The 15,670-nt window shown below is 43.6% G+C and overlaps 2 protein-coding genes across 3 annotated transcripts in view; one reads left to right on the top strand and one right to left on the bottom strand.

Moving 5' to 3' along the window:
- Window positions 1–2,205, bottom strand: part of LOC124785051 — a 59,962-nt gene extending 57,757 nt beyond the window's left edge. Inside the window, exon 1 of the mRNA XM_047254147.1 lies at window positions 1,588–2,205. Within this exon, the coding sequence (XP_047110103.1) occupies window positions 1,588–1,755 (168 nt within the window). The 5' untranslated portion in view covers window positions 1,756–2,205. The remainder of the gene's footprint in view (window positions 1–1,587) is intronic.
- Window positions 1,817–15,670, top strand: part of LOC124785009 (putative FERM domain-containing protein FRMD8P1) — a 343,120-nt gene continuing 329,266 nt past the window's right edge. Inside the window, exon 1 of one of the 2 annotated variants that reach the window (XM_047254145.1) lies at window positions 1,817–1,923. The gene's annotated coding sequence lies outside the window, so the exon portion shown is untranslated. The remainder of the gene's footprint in view (window positions 1,924–15,670) is intronic. The other variant, XM_047254144.1, reaches the window with a different exon arrangement.

Genomic DNA, 15,670 nt, shown 5'->3' with positions numbered 1-15,670 from the left:
ATGTGCAATAACAGATCAGCACTTAATCACAATATATTATGCATTGTTCCACAATGGCATAACATATTGATTGTTGCTGTGGGGACACACTACTGGAAGTAAAAACAGATTATTCCTACACAAGAAGGCTGTAAGAATAATATCTTCCAGCAAGAAATTTGACCAGTGTACACCCATTTCCAAGCAGTTGGGAATAATGACCATATTTAACCAGTATGTTTTCAACTCTCTTGTCTATATGAAAGAAAATCAACTATCCTTCTGCAACAGACAAGAGATTCACAACTACAACACACGAATAAAGCCGACATTGATATTCCGAGCTGTCGTGTAAGTAAGACACTGGACAGTTTTCCCACAGCAGCCTTGAAGATGTTCAACGACCTACCACTTTACCTTCAAACATTGGCACTGAGGATGTTATAGCTAGGCTAACATGTATGCTCAAGCAACAGTCACTACATAAATTTTTCTCTACAAGTGGAATATTAGGTTGGTCAACATGATAATGTCACATATGAAACCATAAACTGGAAACATCTAAGAGCTGTAAAGTGTTGCTTATAACATTAGAGTTCTTGCTTCTTGTCTGTTATCTTAATTTCAGTAGTAGTTTTTATAGATAATCACAACAATGTGACACAATCGGTCAAGCCATGGCTGATGAACGATGACACAGGAATAGTAATGGTTACAGTATAGCAACAATGGATAAGATGGTGATGTGTGATGCACACAATAGAAGCACAGTACAACGTTATTACACTTTATACATACTACACACTCAGTAATTCATACATCATGTTCCATAAATCCAACCATGAAGAAAAGCCTTCGCGGGAAGTGGAATGACTCACGACTTATGCTGACAAATGGAAGCAGCCACACCTCGCTACTTCTGTAAGTATACCAACAGCAACCTATATCCAGGTCTAGTGGTAATCTGCTCTCAGTGGTAATGACAGGGATTACTCCCAGGTTACTGTATGTGCTTACATCAGATGAGAAAAACAACTACTATGAAAAAAAGCCACTGTTCTTTCTCTTGCCACATCTAGGACCTATCCGGATGTTGTTTTATCGAAGCCTCCAAACCAAACATCTATGTAACTTCCGCAACACCTTCCAAAACTGCTCATATTTTTTTTATTGCTAATTTCATAGGCCTATTTATTTGTGTATCTACAACGTAGCCAGAGGAATGATAAGTACAATATCTACATTCTACAGTAATGTTATGTTCTCTGAAAAATCTGACAAATCCTTGGGCAACGATGTTCAACAAATCAACAAGCAGAAACGTGATTACAGAATATACAGGTTTTTAATCAATAACTGTTTTAATATAGTTCGCTTTTATCATTAACTACACGAGGTTGGAGCACTAAACTGTTATCAAACTATTAAAGAAGAGAGAGAGAGAGAGAGAGAGAGAGAGAGAGGTGTAAAGAATTTGGTCTGCATCTTTTCATTCATTTTATGAGCAGACTCGATATGTACCGCACAATTTATATGTAAATGAAAGAAAACATATAGTCAACACATGCATCACAACACTTTCAACAGAAATTGTGGAGTTAAGCGTACCTGTCGTTCATCGACCAAAATTGAACTTTTAATAGATTGTTTCTCTTTGTTGTACATGCCAAATGAAACCATTGTCAACAATCTTTCTTTCGCAGACAAGTAAAGCTCTCTACGTCTCCTACGAGCCCTTATTTCTTGAAGTTTCTGCTGCAGTTCTGCCGATGTCATGTCTTCATGTTTCGCAAAACAGTAAACACTGCAAACGATAGCTCCACACTGCGAGTCAGTTGTCAATATCGGCTAGTCAGTCGTCCGCGTTTGCTACAGACGCTGTGTCCAACTTAATGCAATACGACTCCAAGTACGTCAGACACTGAATGAGGGTCATTACTTAAGGTATCTTAAACATTCACATTTTTTTGTTCTTTAATTTTTAAGTGTTTGCGTATTCATTAATGAAGTCGCTGCTGATAATTGGTTAACTATTGATACCGCGGAAAAGGAAAACTCTCGAAGCACCGAATTTTTGCGATACGCGGTAAATCAACAAGAAATACGCACCAAAGAGGCTGCTAAATACCGTATAAAGCTCTTTCATTTAAAAGTTGGTTATATTTCATTATTTCATAAAATGTTGTGAGCCTACACACTTGTGTAAACCAGTGCACTCAATCTCCGTTTCAGTGTGGGTCGCTTAACATCATATGTTTCTGCTCATCATTTGTTTGCGTCCTTGAAGAAGACGTCAGATAAATTTTCCTGTAGAAATTAGGCTTCAGCTTCATATGATACGGCATCAAGAAGAATAACTATGGGTTTAACTTCGCAAATGTTCATCCATGCCATTTTACCAACGTAAAAAACATTATTTTTGATACGATTTAAGTTAATAATATCGGAAAAGATTATTTGTACTGTTAACATGTTATCTGAGTTTAGTAGGATTGATGCTGCACAGAGTAGGTATCATGCGGTAGCTTTGCCCTTTTTGAAAAATATTATGACGAATGAATTCGAGAGATGAAGCTGCTAATGCTATAGTGATCAGCTGTCGTGTGCACGACACAAGGTTTACAGAATATTTCTTATTTAAATGTGAAATGGGTTTCAATATTTTGAGTAAGTCAGATGTCGCAAATAGTTAGAATGCAGTTCACTGTCTTCATTACATTTATTGCCAATTTTATGTCATTCACCAGCCACAGCCGGACAGCATCAAGATACAACATTATCAAAATACATGAATACAATTCTACTATGATAGTAATTTAATACCGCAAGACATATTTAAGCTGTAAATTAGAGTACAATAACATCACAACTATAAAATAGATACAAGTATATAATGAAATTAAATATAATGGTTGCTGTTGGAGTCATTGAACTGAGCTGCAGCTCAAGTAAACATTATGCTATTACTGGAGAAGAATTCTTGGATATTGTAGAATGGTTGCTCTTTTAGCTTACACAGAATAGTAGTTTTAAACTGGACCAGGACCTTTTCTTTTATAGAGTGGAAACAGTGACACAGCAAATAAGACTTAATAACTTTACAAAATTTTGTATTGCTCTCAGTATACTTTATGCTTGTGGGAAGCTTATTGAACAGCTGAAGACCCACGTGCAATGGGGAAAACTTGTTAGCAAATGTGAAATTCACGTAAGCAATAAATGTTGTTTACTACCTGAATTAGAGACGGGAGAGCGTTATACAGGAGCAGATGGGTGTAGGATGCAGCAGAACAATGCTAGGAAACTTTCAGCTCAGCTGAATGAAAAACTCGGCAGCAAAAGAAGAGTTCTGCCACTAGGTACCAGCCATGGGAAGGATATAGGCCTGTAGTTACAGGAAGAGTTAGGTGGAGTGTTCCAGGCCACAGATTTTGTGAAAACAAGTGCTGGTTTTAGCCAAGTATCAGAAGATTTTGGGCAAATGTATAATGATTTTAACAAAGAAAATCAGGTGGTAATGGTTGGGGGAGCTAGAAATAGCCTTTATAAATACAAAAAAATACAGTAATAATGGTGATCTGGACGAGAAAGGAGCATCTGTTGAGCACACAAATGTGGTTTTTATGGAGATTCTGGAGTGCTATGACCAGTTGGGTTAACTCTGCTGCTATGCGTGTAAACGTAGAGCCAGTGGGGCTCCTTTGGACAGATACAAAGTCTCATGTTGGTGCTTTCCAGTAGTTGCTATGGTGAGATGGGGATATACTTATCATAGCATACATCAGGCAAATCCCTTTGGTTATTGGGGTCAAGTGTGACACCCACTTTAGGAGAGAGTCAGACAAACAATATTAAAGGAAATTAAATTAACAAGGACTCCCAATTCATCTTACAATAATTGATGGAAATGTGACATTAAATTGCTTCTTCAGAATATAAGGGAAGGGGCAAAAAATAAAGTAAATGAGCTGTTAATTTCTCAGCAAAATGATAGTAACAGGAAAGCAATTGATGTCATTTGTCTTTGTGAACATTATACAATCACTGGGATAGAAAATGTAAGTAGTTACAAATTAATCGCATATTCTTGTACGTGGCTGAACTTGTCTCATCCACAAAAAAGAACATAAATATAAAAAGAAACAAGTAAATACTGTAGAAATCAGGATATAGAAGCATGTGCTTCCTCTAGTAGACGGTAAGGATGTCCACATTCAGACTTAATCTTCCATAGGCTCAATGGTCAAAAGCCTTCTCAAGGTCGCTAAAGGCCATATGGATTTTTATATCAAATCCTGCATTTTCTTCTGTAAATTTTTTAATTACAAACACATTTCCTGTGCATTGAATGACCTGATCTATATCCATTTTGTTCTCCAGAAATAGGCCTAATAGTTTTAATGACTTTCTTCTTCATTCGGCTACCGATTATCTTTGAATACAGTTTGTAACCAGTGTTTAGAAGACTGATGCCATGATAGTTTTTACAGTCATTACGTTTCCTTTATTTGAAAAGAGAGATTACTTCTGCTGTAAACCAAGGGTCTGGGAGCTTGCAGTTCATCCATCATTCATTTATTGATTGTAAAAGTCTTTATTTAGTGATAACCATCCGTATCTAATTAGTTCAGCATTTATTCCATCTATTCCAGTAACTTTTCTGTTCTTCGTGGCTTCCAAAGCCTGTAGTGGTTCCCCCTTAGTAAGTGGATCTACTGTTTCATAGTACGTACTTTCTCCAGCATCATCTTTGGCTTTCTGTGTACACCACTAGTTTGTGTATAGTGATTTATCCGTTGTCCATTGGGTATAATGTTCAGTGAGGCAGTGTCTTTTTCTTCCTTGTTGAGGGCTTTTGCGATCTTGTATGCACATTGCTGTCCACCGTGTATGTCATGTTTTAAGACTCTTATGAGTGATCCCCATGACCCTTGATGTGCTTAGTGCACTATTTGTTTCACAGCATTCCTTTTTATTTTGTGTGTTTCCCAGTTCTCTGATGTTTTTGTCTGTAGAAACTTCAAGTAAGTTATTTGTTTTTCTTTAATGACTTCATTAATCTCTGTGGTCCAAATTTTGAGTCATTTTTCCCATCTTTTTTCTTCCTTTTACCAAGTGCTTTAAAGGCTGTTTTAATGATGCAGATGTTGATATTATTCCATGCTCTGCCGATGTCCTTATTGACTGATAGTGAAGCGAGCTTTTCTTGGAGCCAGTGCTGATAGTTTCCTAATACTGCATTCAGACAGGATGCACTGTATTCTGACAGGATGTACTTTGAATAACTTGTGTTGTGCCTTCATGTGGAGTTTCTTTGTTTTCTTCCATTTTAGTTGTAACCTTATCTTATTGTCTAAAGGGAAGTGGTCACTACCTATGTCATTTCCTCTATAAATATGTATATGTATTCATTAATTAGTGTAATCAATCACAGACATGCACTGCATTTAAACTTATGACTGTCTTTCTTTTTGTAGAATGGGTTAGCAATTTTAAAATTATTGAAGGAGGCAAAGTGGTGCACTTCCTGTCCATTATGAACAAAAGTATTTTCTCCAAATAGTCCTCCTATTCCTGGTATAGGTAGATTTCCAACTCTTACATTAAGATCACCAACCATAACAACATGGTCTGTCTTGTTGATTTTGTGGACTGCATGGCAGACTGTACATCCCATTGTACCAGTTATTACTGTTTCTTCCTGTTCCATTCATGTACCGAGCATGTAAAGAATGATTGTTTAACCCTTTTAGTGCCAAATACGATCTGATCGTGATCCAGATTTTCGGCGAAAAATGCCAGTAACAATCTGATCGTGATGCCTTTCTCATTCATTTTTTCCGCGCTTGAGGGCAAAGCTGTTAGTATTTCCTAGCGAATGAGAAAGGCATCACGATCAGATCGTTACTGGCATTTTTCGCCGAAAATCTGGATCACGATCAGATCGTATTTGGCACTAAAAGGGTTAAATGCCTCTGTGCTTGCTGTAATTGATGTAATCTTGTCCCGGGACAGTTTTTTTCTATTTTCGAGAGTCTGCCAGTTCAGTTTCCTCAGCACCTCTGTAGCACTTTCCCCTGGGTCAAACAAATCTCTGAACATTTGTGCTGCCCTTCTCTGTATACACTCAGTATTCCCTATTTGTTCTGTTTGGTATGCGCACCAAATGCTTGATCAGTATTCTACAATAGGTCACCCAAGTGATTTGTAAGCAATCTTTTTTATTGTAGACTGACAGCATTTCCACGGTACTCTACCAATACACCAAATTCTACCGCCAGTTTTGTCCGTAATTGAGCTTAGAATTCTACCGATAAACCAAAGTCTACCATCAACTTTACCTATAACTAAGACTATGTTATCATTCCATTTCATATGCCTACATCCCCCTGTGGGTCCGAGGGTTACAATAGGCCCAAGGTATTCCTGCCTGTCATAAGAGGCAACCAAAAGGAGTGTCTCACGTTTCGGCCGTTATCTGATGGTCCCCTGTCTGGTTTGACCTCCATCTTTCTAAATTTTCCCAAAAAGTGAGCCAATTGGGGAAGGATGCCTTACATGGTGCATCATGTCCACAGTGCATTGAGATCTTTAGCCTTATTTCTCATCATCGCATTGCAGTACCGCTCATTCTCCATCTCTTGGCCGAGGACGCCTTCCTGGATGCATTTTCCACCATGCACTATGCGGTGTAGATTTCTTCGCTGACAATGACCATGGACTTCTTAGCACCTCATATCCAACACGGTAGCCAGTCGTGGGGCCACCATGTATCCTGTTGGTTGTAGCCCCCTGACAACGCAGGGATTGCTTTGCTGATGCTTGCAATGTTAACTCCCCACGTATGCCATGGAGTAGATGCCGATTTCCCTGGGGCTTCGGGACTCCCGGCAATGGCCATGCTGCCAGGTGGCCTTCCTGAGGCTGGGTGCCGCTCGTGGGGAGGGCTCCAGATCAGAGTGGCTGGCATCAGGGAGAAGACGCACAGTGAAGTGTACCACACCATCACTTGCTGGTGATCAAACGCCAGCAGTCTCAAAGCATTCCAAGTCTCAGTACAATGCAAGAAAGTATGATCCTAAATCGTTCCCCCTCCCTGGCCACACGAGACGAGGAATTCTAGGCTAAGGATGTCAGCGAACCTTATTCGCCCCGGTACCTCATATGTACGAGAGTTGATGGGGAATCTTTCATGTCTGTGAAGCCTCAGTTTTTTGTGGAGCATTTGGAAGACTAGTTTGGGGAGGTGGAGGGTTTGTCCAAAATGCGCTCTAGGTCAGTCTTGATAAAAACAGCATCCTCTGCCCAGTCATGGGCATTACTTGCTTGTGACAAGTTGGGGAATGTTTCTGTTACCATCACACCCCATAAGAGCTTAAATATGGTCCAGGGTAATATATTCCACAGGGAACTTCTTTTGCAGTCTGACGATGAGCTGCGCACAAATTTAGATCGGTGAGGTGTTCATTTAGTCCAGCACATCCATCGAGGTCCGAGAGATAATCAGGTTGCAACCGGTGCCTTCATCTTGGCCTTCGAGGGTGACACATTGCCCGAGAAGGTAAAGGTGGTGGTCTGCCACTGTGACGTCAAGCCATATATCCCTCCCCCGATGTGGTGCTTTAAGTGCCGGAAGTTCAGGCATATGTCTTAGCACTGTACTTCCAGTGTCACACGTCGACATCCATCACATTCCAGTACTCCATTTGCCCCACCTCCCATCTGTGTCAACCGCAGAGAGCATCATTCACCTTGCTCGCCAGACTGCAGGATTTTACAGAAAGAGAGGAAAATTGATTAATATAAGACTCTGAACCGACTGACCTAAGCTGAGGCTAAGTGGAAATTTGAGCGCCTACATGCCGCCGCTACGAGAACAGTTGTCGCCCCATCAGTTCCTCGCATTCCTGTCACCTCTCAGAACCAGAAGACTACGCCTGCCCTCTTGATGGTGGGGGCCACTTCCCTCCCTGTTGCTCCTGCACAACCTACTTCCGGAGCCCCCCAACCATCAGAGAAATGTAAGTCTTCTTCAGCTCCTCTCGCTAGGAAGGTGTCCCTTCCTTCCCAGGTTTCTGCTAGTGGGAAAGATGACACTCGCCAGTGGCTCAAGAGCCCAAAAGCAGTTTGTCGTAATGCTTCATGTTCGTCCTCGGTTCCGGAGACTGAATCAGTGAAGTCCTCCCAGCCAGGGAAACCCAAGGAGCAGCGAGAGAAATCCTAAAAGAAGGTCCCCTAGAACAAGGAAATTGCGGTGGCACCCACAACACCGCTACCTACAAGCTCTGCGGATGAGTTTGAGATTCTGGCATGCGCTGAGGACCTAGGTCTCACCGGATCCTCAGACCCAATGGATATAGACTGCTCAGGCAAATAGTCAGTGGCAGCAGGTGACCCTGAGGCATAAACTGCCTCATTGAATGTTCCATGCCTTCGCAGTCTCACAGTGACATCATCCTCAAGTGAAATTGTGGCGGTTTTTCCACTGCTTGTCTGAGCAACTGTTAAGCTTCACACCTGCTATCTGCATTGCCCTCCAGGAAACCTGGTTCCTGGCAATGTGGACCCCTGCCCTCCGTGGCCATAAGGGATATTACAGGAGCCGTAGTGACTATAACCAATTGTCAGTTGGAGATTGTGTTCATGTCCTAAACTCAGTCCGTAGTGAAACTGTGCCCATTCAAACTCCTCTTGAAGCTGCGGCTGTCAGAATAAGGATGACACAGTAAATAACTGTTAAGGCGCATAACCCCTTGTGGGGTGGCACAGTGCTTACTGGCCCAGGTAGAGATGTCGAAACTTTACTGTCTCAGTTCAACCTCTGCCTCTTAGATACTGGGGCTGTCAGACATTTCATTGTAGTTCATGGTAGTTACTCGGCCACTGATTTATCAATTTGCAGACCAGGACTTATCCCATCTATCCGCTGGAGAGCACATGACGACTTGTGCGGTAGTGACCATTTCCCCATCTTCCTGTCACTGCCCCAGCATCAGGCCCATGGACGCCTGCCTAGATGGGCTTTAAACAAGGCAGACTGGGAAAGTTTCACCGCTGCTGTGATCGTTGAATCTCCCCCACATAATAATATTGATGTGATGGTTGCGGAGGTACCTACAACAATTGTTTCTGGGGCAGAAAACGCAATCCCTTGCTCTTTAGGATGCCCCCAACGAAGGCAGTCCCTTGGTGGTCACTGGAAGTTGCTGAAGCAATTAAGCAGTGTAGGCGAGATCTACAGCGGCATAAGCAGCACCCTTCCCTGGAGCATCTTGTAGCCTTTAAAAGGCTCTGTGCCCGTGTTCGCCAACTTATCAAACACCATAAGCAGGAGTGTTGGGAGAGATATGTCTAGACCATTGGGTGCCATACGTCACCTTCTCAAGTCTGGGCAAAGGAAAAACATGTTTTCAGGTACCAGACCCTAACAGGTGTTCCCGGTGTTAACATAAATGGCGTGTTATCTACTGACACAAATGCCAATGCCAAGCACTTTGCTGAGGACTATGTTCGACCTCTGCATTGGAGAATTACCCTCCAGCCTTCGCACTCTTAAACGGCAGATGGAAGGGAAAGTCCTCTCATTCTTTACACACCACAGTGATTCCTATAATGCCCCATTTACAAAGTGGGAGCTCCTCAGTGCCCATGCACATTGCCCTGACACAGCCCCTGGGCCAGATTGGATCCACAGACATCTCCTTGTCGTCTTCAATTGGATTTGGTGCGATGGTGTCTTTCCATCGCAGTGTCAGGAGAGCACCATAATTCCGGTGCTCAAACCCGGTAAAAACCCGCTTGATGTGGATAACTATCGACCCAACAGCCTCACCAACATTCTCTGTAAGCTGCTGGAACGTATGGTGTGTCTGCAGTTGGGTTGGGTCCTGGAGTCACATGGCCTACTGGCTACGTGTCAGGGTGGCTTCCACCAGGGTTGCTCTACCACTGATAATCGTGTCCCTCGAGTCTGCCATCTGAACAGCCTTTACCAGACGCCAACAGCTGGTTGCTGTCTTTATCGATTTATGAAAAGCGTGTGACAGAACTGGCGACATCATATCCTTGCCACATTATATGAGTCGGGTCTTGGACCCCCACTCCCGATTTTCATCCTTGACTTCCTGTTGCTTCATACTTTCTGTTTCGAAGTTGGTGCCCCACTTGCTCTCGCGTATCTAGGAGAATGAGATCCCGCAGGGCTCTGTATTGAGTGTATCTCTATTTTTAGTGGCCATTAATGGTCTGGCAGCAACTGTAGGACCGTCCATCCCGCTTTCTCTGTATGCAGACGACTTCTGCATTTCGTACTGCTCCACCAGTACTGGTGTTGCTGAGCCATGCCTGCAGGGAGCCATCCACAAGTCGCAGTCGTGGGCTCTAGCTCACGGTTTCCAGTTTTCGGCGACAAAGTCGTGTGTTATGCACTTCTGTTGGCAACGTACTGTTCATCCAGAACCAGAACTTCACCTTAATGATGATCCACTCACTGTAGTGGTGACATATCGATTCTTAGGACTGGTTTTTGACACCCGATTGATTTGGGTTCCTCACCTCTGCCAGCTTAAGCAAAAGTGATGGCAGCACCTGAATGTCCTCCACTGCCTGAGGAACACCAACTGGAGTGCAGATCGCTCTGTGCTGCTGCAGCTCTACAAAGCTCATTTTAAATCCCGCTTTGACTATGGATGTCTGGTTTATGGTTCAGCAGCGCCCTCAGTTTGCGTTTACTCGACCCAGTGCCCCACTGTGGCGTTTGCCTAGCAACAGGAGCTCTTAGGACGAGTCCAGTGACCAGCGTCCTGGTGGAGGCCGGAGTCCCTCCATTGCAGGTTAGGCGTGCACAACTGCTGGCCAGTTACTTTGCACACATTCATAGTTCTCCTGCGCATCTGAATCACTGTCTCTTTTTCCCACCCACGATAGTTCATCTCCCGCATGGGCAGGTCAGGGCTTCCAATTGCAGTTCGTGTCCGATCCCTTCTTTCCGAACTGGAGTCCTTGCCTTTACCACCTATACTTGAGTTCCATTCATGTACACCTCCACGGTTTATGCCTAGGCCACTGCTTTTTCTGGATCTTTCACATGGCCCTAAGGGCTCAGTTAACCCTACTGCCACTCGACGCTGCCACTTCCTCTCGATTCTTGACATCTACCGTGCCCACGTAGTGGTTTACACCGACGGCTTGATGGCTGATGCTCACATCAGCTTTGTGTATGTCTATGGAAGATGTATTGAACAGCATTCCTTGTCCGATGACTGCAGTGTTTTCACTTCTGAGCTGGTGGTTATATCTCGTGCTCTTGAGCATATCCGTTCGTGCCCTGGGTAGTTGTTTTTTCTGTGTACTGACTTCTTGAGCAGCCTGCAAGCTATCGACCAGTGCTATCCTCGCCATCCTTTGGTAACGAACGTCCAGGAGTCCATCTATGCACTGGAACAGTCCAGTCGTTCAGTGGTGTTTGTCTGCAACTGACCTGCGTTCAGTACTATGCCGCGAGGTTGTGCGGCTTTGGGTGATGAAATGACGTGACCTTAGCATGCACAACAAACTGCATGCCCTTAAGGAGACCACGAATGTGTGTCAGTTCTCCATGCAGGCCTCTCGCAGGGACTCTGTGGTTCTCTGCCAGCTCTGCATTGGCCACGCTTGGGTGGCTCACAGCTACCTCCTGCGCTGTGATGACCCACCTCAGTGTCGGTGCGGCGCCCGGCTGACAGTGGCCCATATTTTGGTGAGCTGTCCTCCTTTGGCTGCCTGCGACAGACTCTTCCGTTACCGGACTTGTTGCCATTAATTTTAGCTAACAACGCTTCAGCGGCTAATTTAGTTTTACATTTTACGTGTGACAGTGGGTTTTAACATTCTATGTAAGTTTTTGCACATGTCCTTTGTCCCTTTGTATTCTCCACTCTAATGCTTTTAGGGAGGATGTTTTAATATGTCGCAGAGTGGTTGGCTTTTCCTTTTTATTCTCATGGTTGGCCAGCGATGGTTGTCTGCTCTCTTGTTTCCACCCCTCCTACCTGTTTCTTGCTTCTCTCTGTGGTATTCTTTTCCTGTTTTGTCCATAGTAGTATTGGTTGCCATTCTGTCATTCTTCTGGTTCTTCCTTTCTCCTGTTATTGTGCTGTACGTCCCCTTTCTTTTCTTCTTACCCCTCTGTAATTATTTTACCAGGAACAAGGGACCAATGACCTCGCAGTTTGGTTCCCCCCCCTCTCTTTCAAACCAACCATCCAACCATATCCCATATCCCTACAAACTGGCAAAGTTACTTCTTCATTTAATGGAGACTCTCCATTCAAAATAACACACTGCATTTTCCCTACCAAAAAATCCTTAATCCACTCACATATTATGAGTGGTACCCCATATGATAGTATGTTTAAGCGTAGATGTGGCACTGTGTTGAACACTACTTGGAAATGAAGAAATACTGCATCTGGTTGAGTGCTTTGATCCAAAGCTTTCACTATGTCATGCGAGAAAAGTGCAAGTTAGCTTTCACATGGTCGATGTTTTTGGAATCCATGGTGGTTGGCATGGAGGAGTTCATACTATTTGAGATGCCTCATTATGTTTGAACTCAGTGTCAAGGATGTGATGGTAGTTTTGTGGTTCACTTCTGCTACCCTTCTTGTAAACTGGTGTGATCCGTCATTTTTCCAAGAACTGGGAAAGGTTTTTTGTTCCAGAAATCTACAATAAATTATACTTAGAAGAGAGGCTAACTCAGTCGCAAATTCAGTAGAGAATCTGCTTGGGATTCTATCGGGCTTTGGAGCTCTGTTCAATTTTAATGATTTTAGTTGTTTCTCAAACACTTACTTCACTCATCTTTTTGTAGTATGAGAATTAAATTGGGGCAGTTCTCCTGGGTTTTCCTTTGTAAGGGAGTATTTCAAAACAGTGTTAAGCACTTAAGCTGTTGCTTTGCTACCCACAATTTCAGTGCCTGTCTCGTTCACCAGTAAGTGGATACTAACTTTGATGCCATTAACAGCCTTTACATACACCAGAATTTCTTTGGCATTTGTGAAAAACATTTGACAGTATTCTGTGTATTGAGTCGGGATTTGGTGACACTAGATATTGGGCATCAGTGACAGAGGGGAGCAAAGGTCATTATTCTGTCAGGGATCGAGGGAACGAAGCAACACTTTGTGGGCAGTGGAGTGGGCTCTTTCCCTGGATAAGTAGGTGAGATGTGAGTGAAACATTGATGGTTCCACTAAAAATCATTTATTGAGACACAAGACTCTTTAAACAAACAGACTAATACATCATGCTTTTAACTCGGTCGGATTCCGGTGACAGCTTGTGCAGTGACGGCTCGTGTTGCAGTGGCGCCAGCAGCTTATTCTTCCATTCAGTAAAGTGCCCATGACTCAGTGCGGTGGCGGCATGGTCTTCGCCTTGTTAATTCACTCGTTGCTTTATTAAGAGGCGGCTACAGTGTGATGTGGAGTGCTCTGTTCCAGAATCAAACAAGCAACCCACAGGTTCAGCATCTTGTGGCGGAATTCATCAGCCTCTAAGTTCAAAGGTGACACATTTGGTGAGGCTGCAGTCCCTTTGTCCTCACCAGCCACCTGGGCAAGTACCACATGAACTTCTTTCTGGTAACTTCTGGGATGGCACCTTCTGGGTTGACCTAGTGGCACGGTACCGACATCATCTTCTGTCGAGCACCGTAGTGGCTAAGTCGTTGTAGCGAAGTATGATGTTTGCTGACTACCGTGCAACGTTTCTTCGTGTCTTCTCTCTGCCCTCGAAGGACCTCTCCGAAGGACCACCTCAGGCCCGTTTTTTGAAGGTATTTATTCTGTTTTTTTGCAAATGTCCCGAAGTTTCTAGGGCGGCAACTGACTCTTTAAGTCATTGATCTATGCTTCTCACGTTGGGCAGAAACGTGACCAATGTCGATACACATGCCGGCTTTCCATTATTTTACATCTATGCTGGTGTGGTCTGGCATTGCCCTCTCGTCTCCTCCACATTGCCTAATACATCACGCATGTGAGTTCACTATGCTGAGAGCTCCTGGAACATTGACCACTGATGTGCGAACAGCGCTGGTCGTTGTTCTCCTCGGGAGCATTGCTTATCTGCTCGCTCGTTGATCTGTTGAAGTGCTGACTGGTGCCGCACAAACTCTGCTGGTCATCGTCCTTCTCACGTTGGCTAGAAATGTCTCTAAAATGTTCACTAAACCTGTAATAAGTCTTTCTGCTTTGAACAACCATAAATAACATGCAATTATTATACACCCTACATCTGCTGTGGTAGTCATTGAAGCCATCACGCATTACTCTCTTGACAGCCAAATGCATTTCATTCACCATTTCTCTGTCTACAGCCCTGTGCTTTGTTTTACACCTATTATAAGTGATTTCTGTTTCTTTATAGTGATGTATACCACGACGTTACCCTCTCACTATGAACAGTACTCATTTAAGCACACGGTGTCTAGTCATATGCCAGTACTGCCTATTATTTAAAATGCAGAAGCCCTTTAGTATAGTTTCTAATTTCCTTTTCTGTACCTGATTCCCTGTTAGTACATTATCGCTATAATCTGTAGCCAGGGTTGCCACAAGTTCTGGAAATCGGGGAGTTTCAAACGTGTCATGGAAATCAGAGAAATATCAAGTAAATTTGAAAAAATAAATAAATAAAACACTGGATAAATCTCACTTTTGTCTCCGTAGTTGAAATGGTTTGTTTACTGAGATATCATGCACTGTCGCTGGCAGGGCACAGCTGAGTATGTGCACTGCTTCCCTACTCCCTCATTCTTACTGCCCTTCCCTTTCTACCACTCCCCTCAGCTTGCAGTCACTGCTGCCACCACTTCTTGCCACTAGCCTAGCAACTGCCGAAGAGAGGCACGCAGGCTTGAGGAGTGGTTTGTGTGGACCTGATTCTCAGAGAATGTTGACACAGCAGCCAGAGATGGTGGTCATGTCTGCATGAGTTGTGTCTCAGTGATTGTGTATGTGCTCTCATTTCCTGACAAAAGCCATGGCCAGAAATTTAGTTGTGAGAGTGTAATTGTCTTTTCTACGTGCCTATCTGCAACTCGGCAATCATTGGTACAGTGAGTTGCTACGTATCGTCATTAGTATTGATTCTCAGAGTATTCGCATGAGTTATCTGTTGCATGGATTGATAACCGCGTCTCATTTTGTGGTGTCACCGCCAGACACCACACTTGCTAGGTGGTAGCCTTTAAATCGGCCGCGGTCCGTTAGTATACGTCGGACCCGCGTGTCGCCACTATCAGTGATTGCAGACCGAGCGCCGCCACACGGCAGGTCTAGAGAGACTTCCTAGCACTCGCCCCAGTTGTACAGCCGACTTTGCTAGCGATGGTTCACTGACAAAATACGCTCTCATTTGCCGAGACGATAGTTAGCATAGCCTTCAGCTACGTCATTTGCTACGACCTAGCAAGGCACCATTATCAATTGCTATTGATCTTGTTAATCATGTACCGTCAGACCGACGTTCACCTTTAACGGATTAAAGTTAAGTATTCCTCCAGTACGTCCGTTTTTCTAAATTCTAATTTCCCTGTCCTGTTCCAGACCTCATGCCATCCTGCGTGAGCTAAAACGCGTGCCTTTCAGCTTCCTCTAGTATTCCTGGGTTGGACCTCCTGCCAACCCACAACACATTTCAT

This window comes from Schistocerca piceifrons, chromosome 1 (assembly GCF_021461385.2).
Source record: "Schistocerca piceifrons isolate TAMUIC-IGC-003096 chromosome 1, iqSchPice1.1, whole genome shotgun sequence".
Classification (NCBI taxonomy): domain Eukaryota; kingdom Metazoa; phylum Arthropoda; class Insecta; order Orthoptera; family Acrididae; genus Schistocerca; species Schistocerca piceifrons.
Note: the sequence above shows the minus strand (reverse complement) of the source record. Positions and strands in the feature narration are given on the sequence as shown.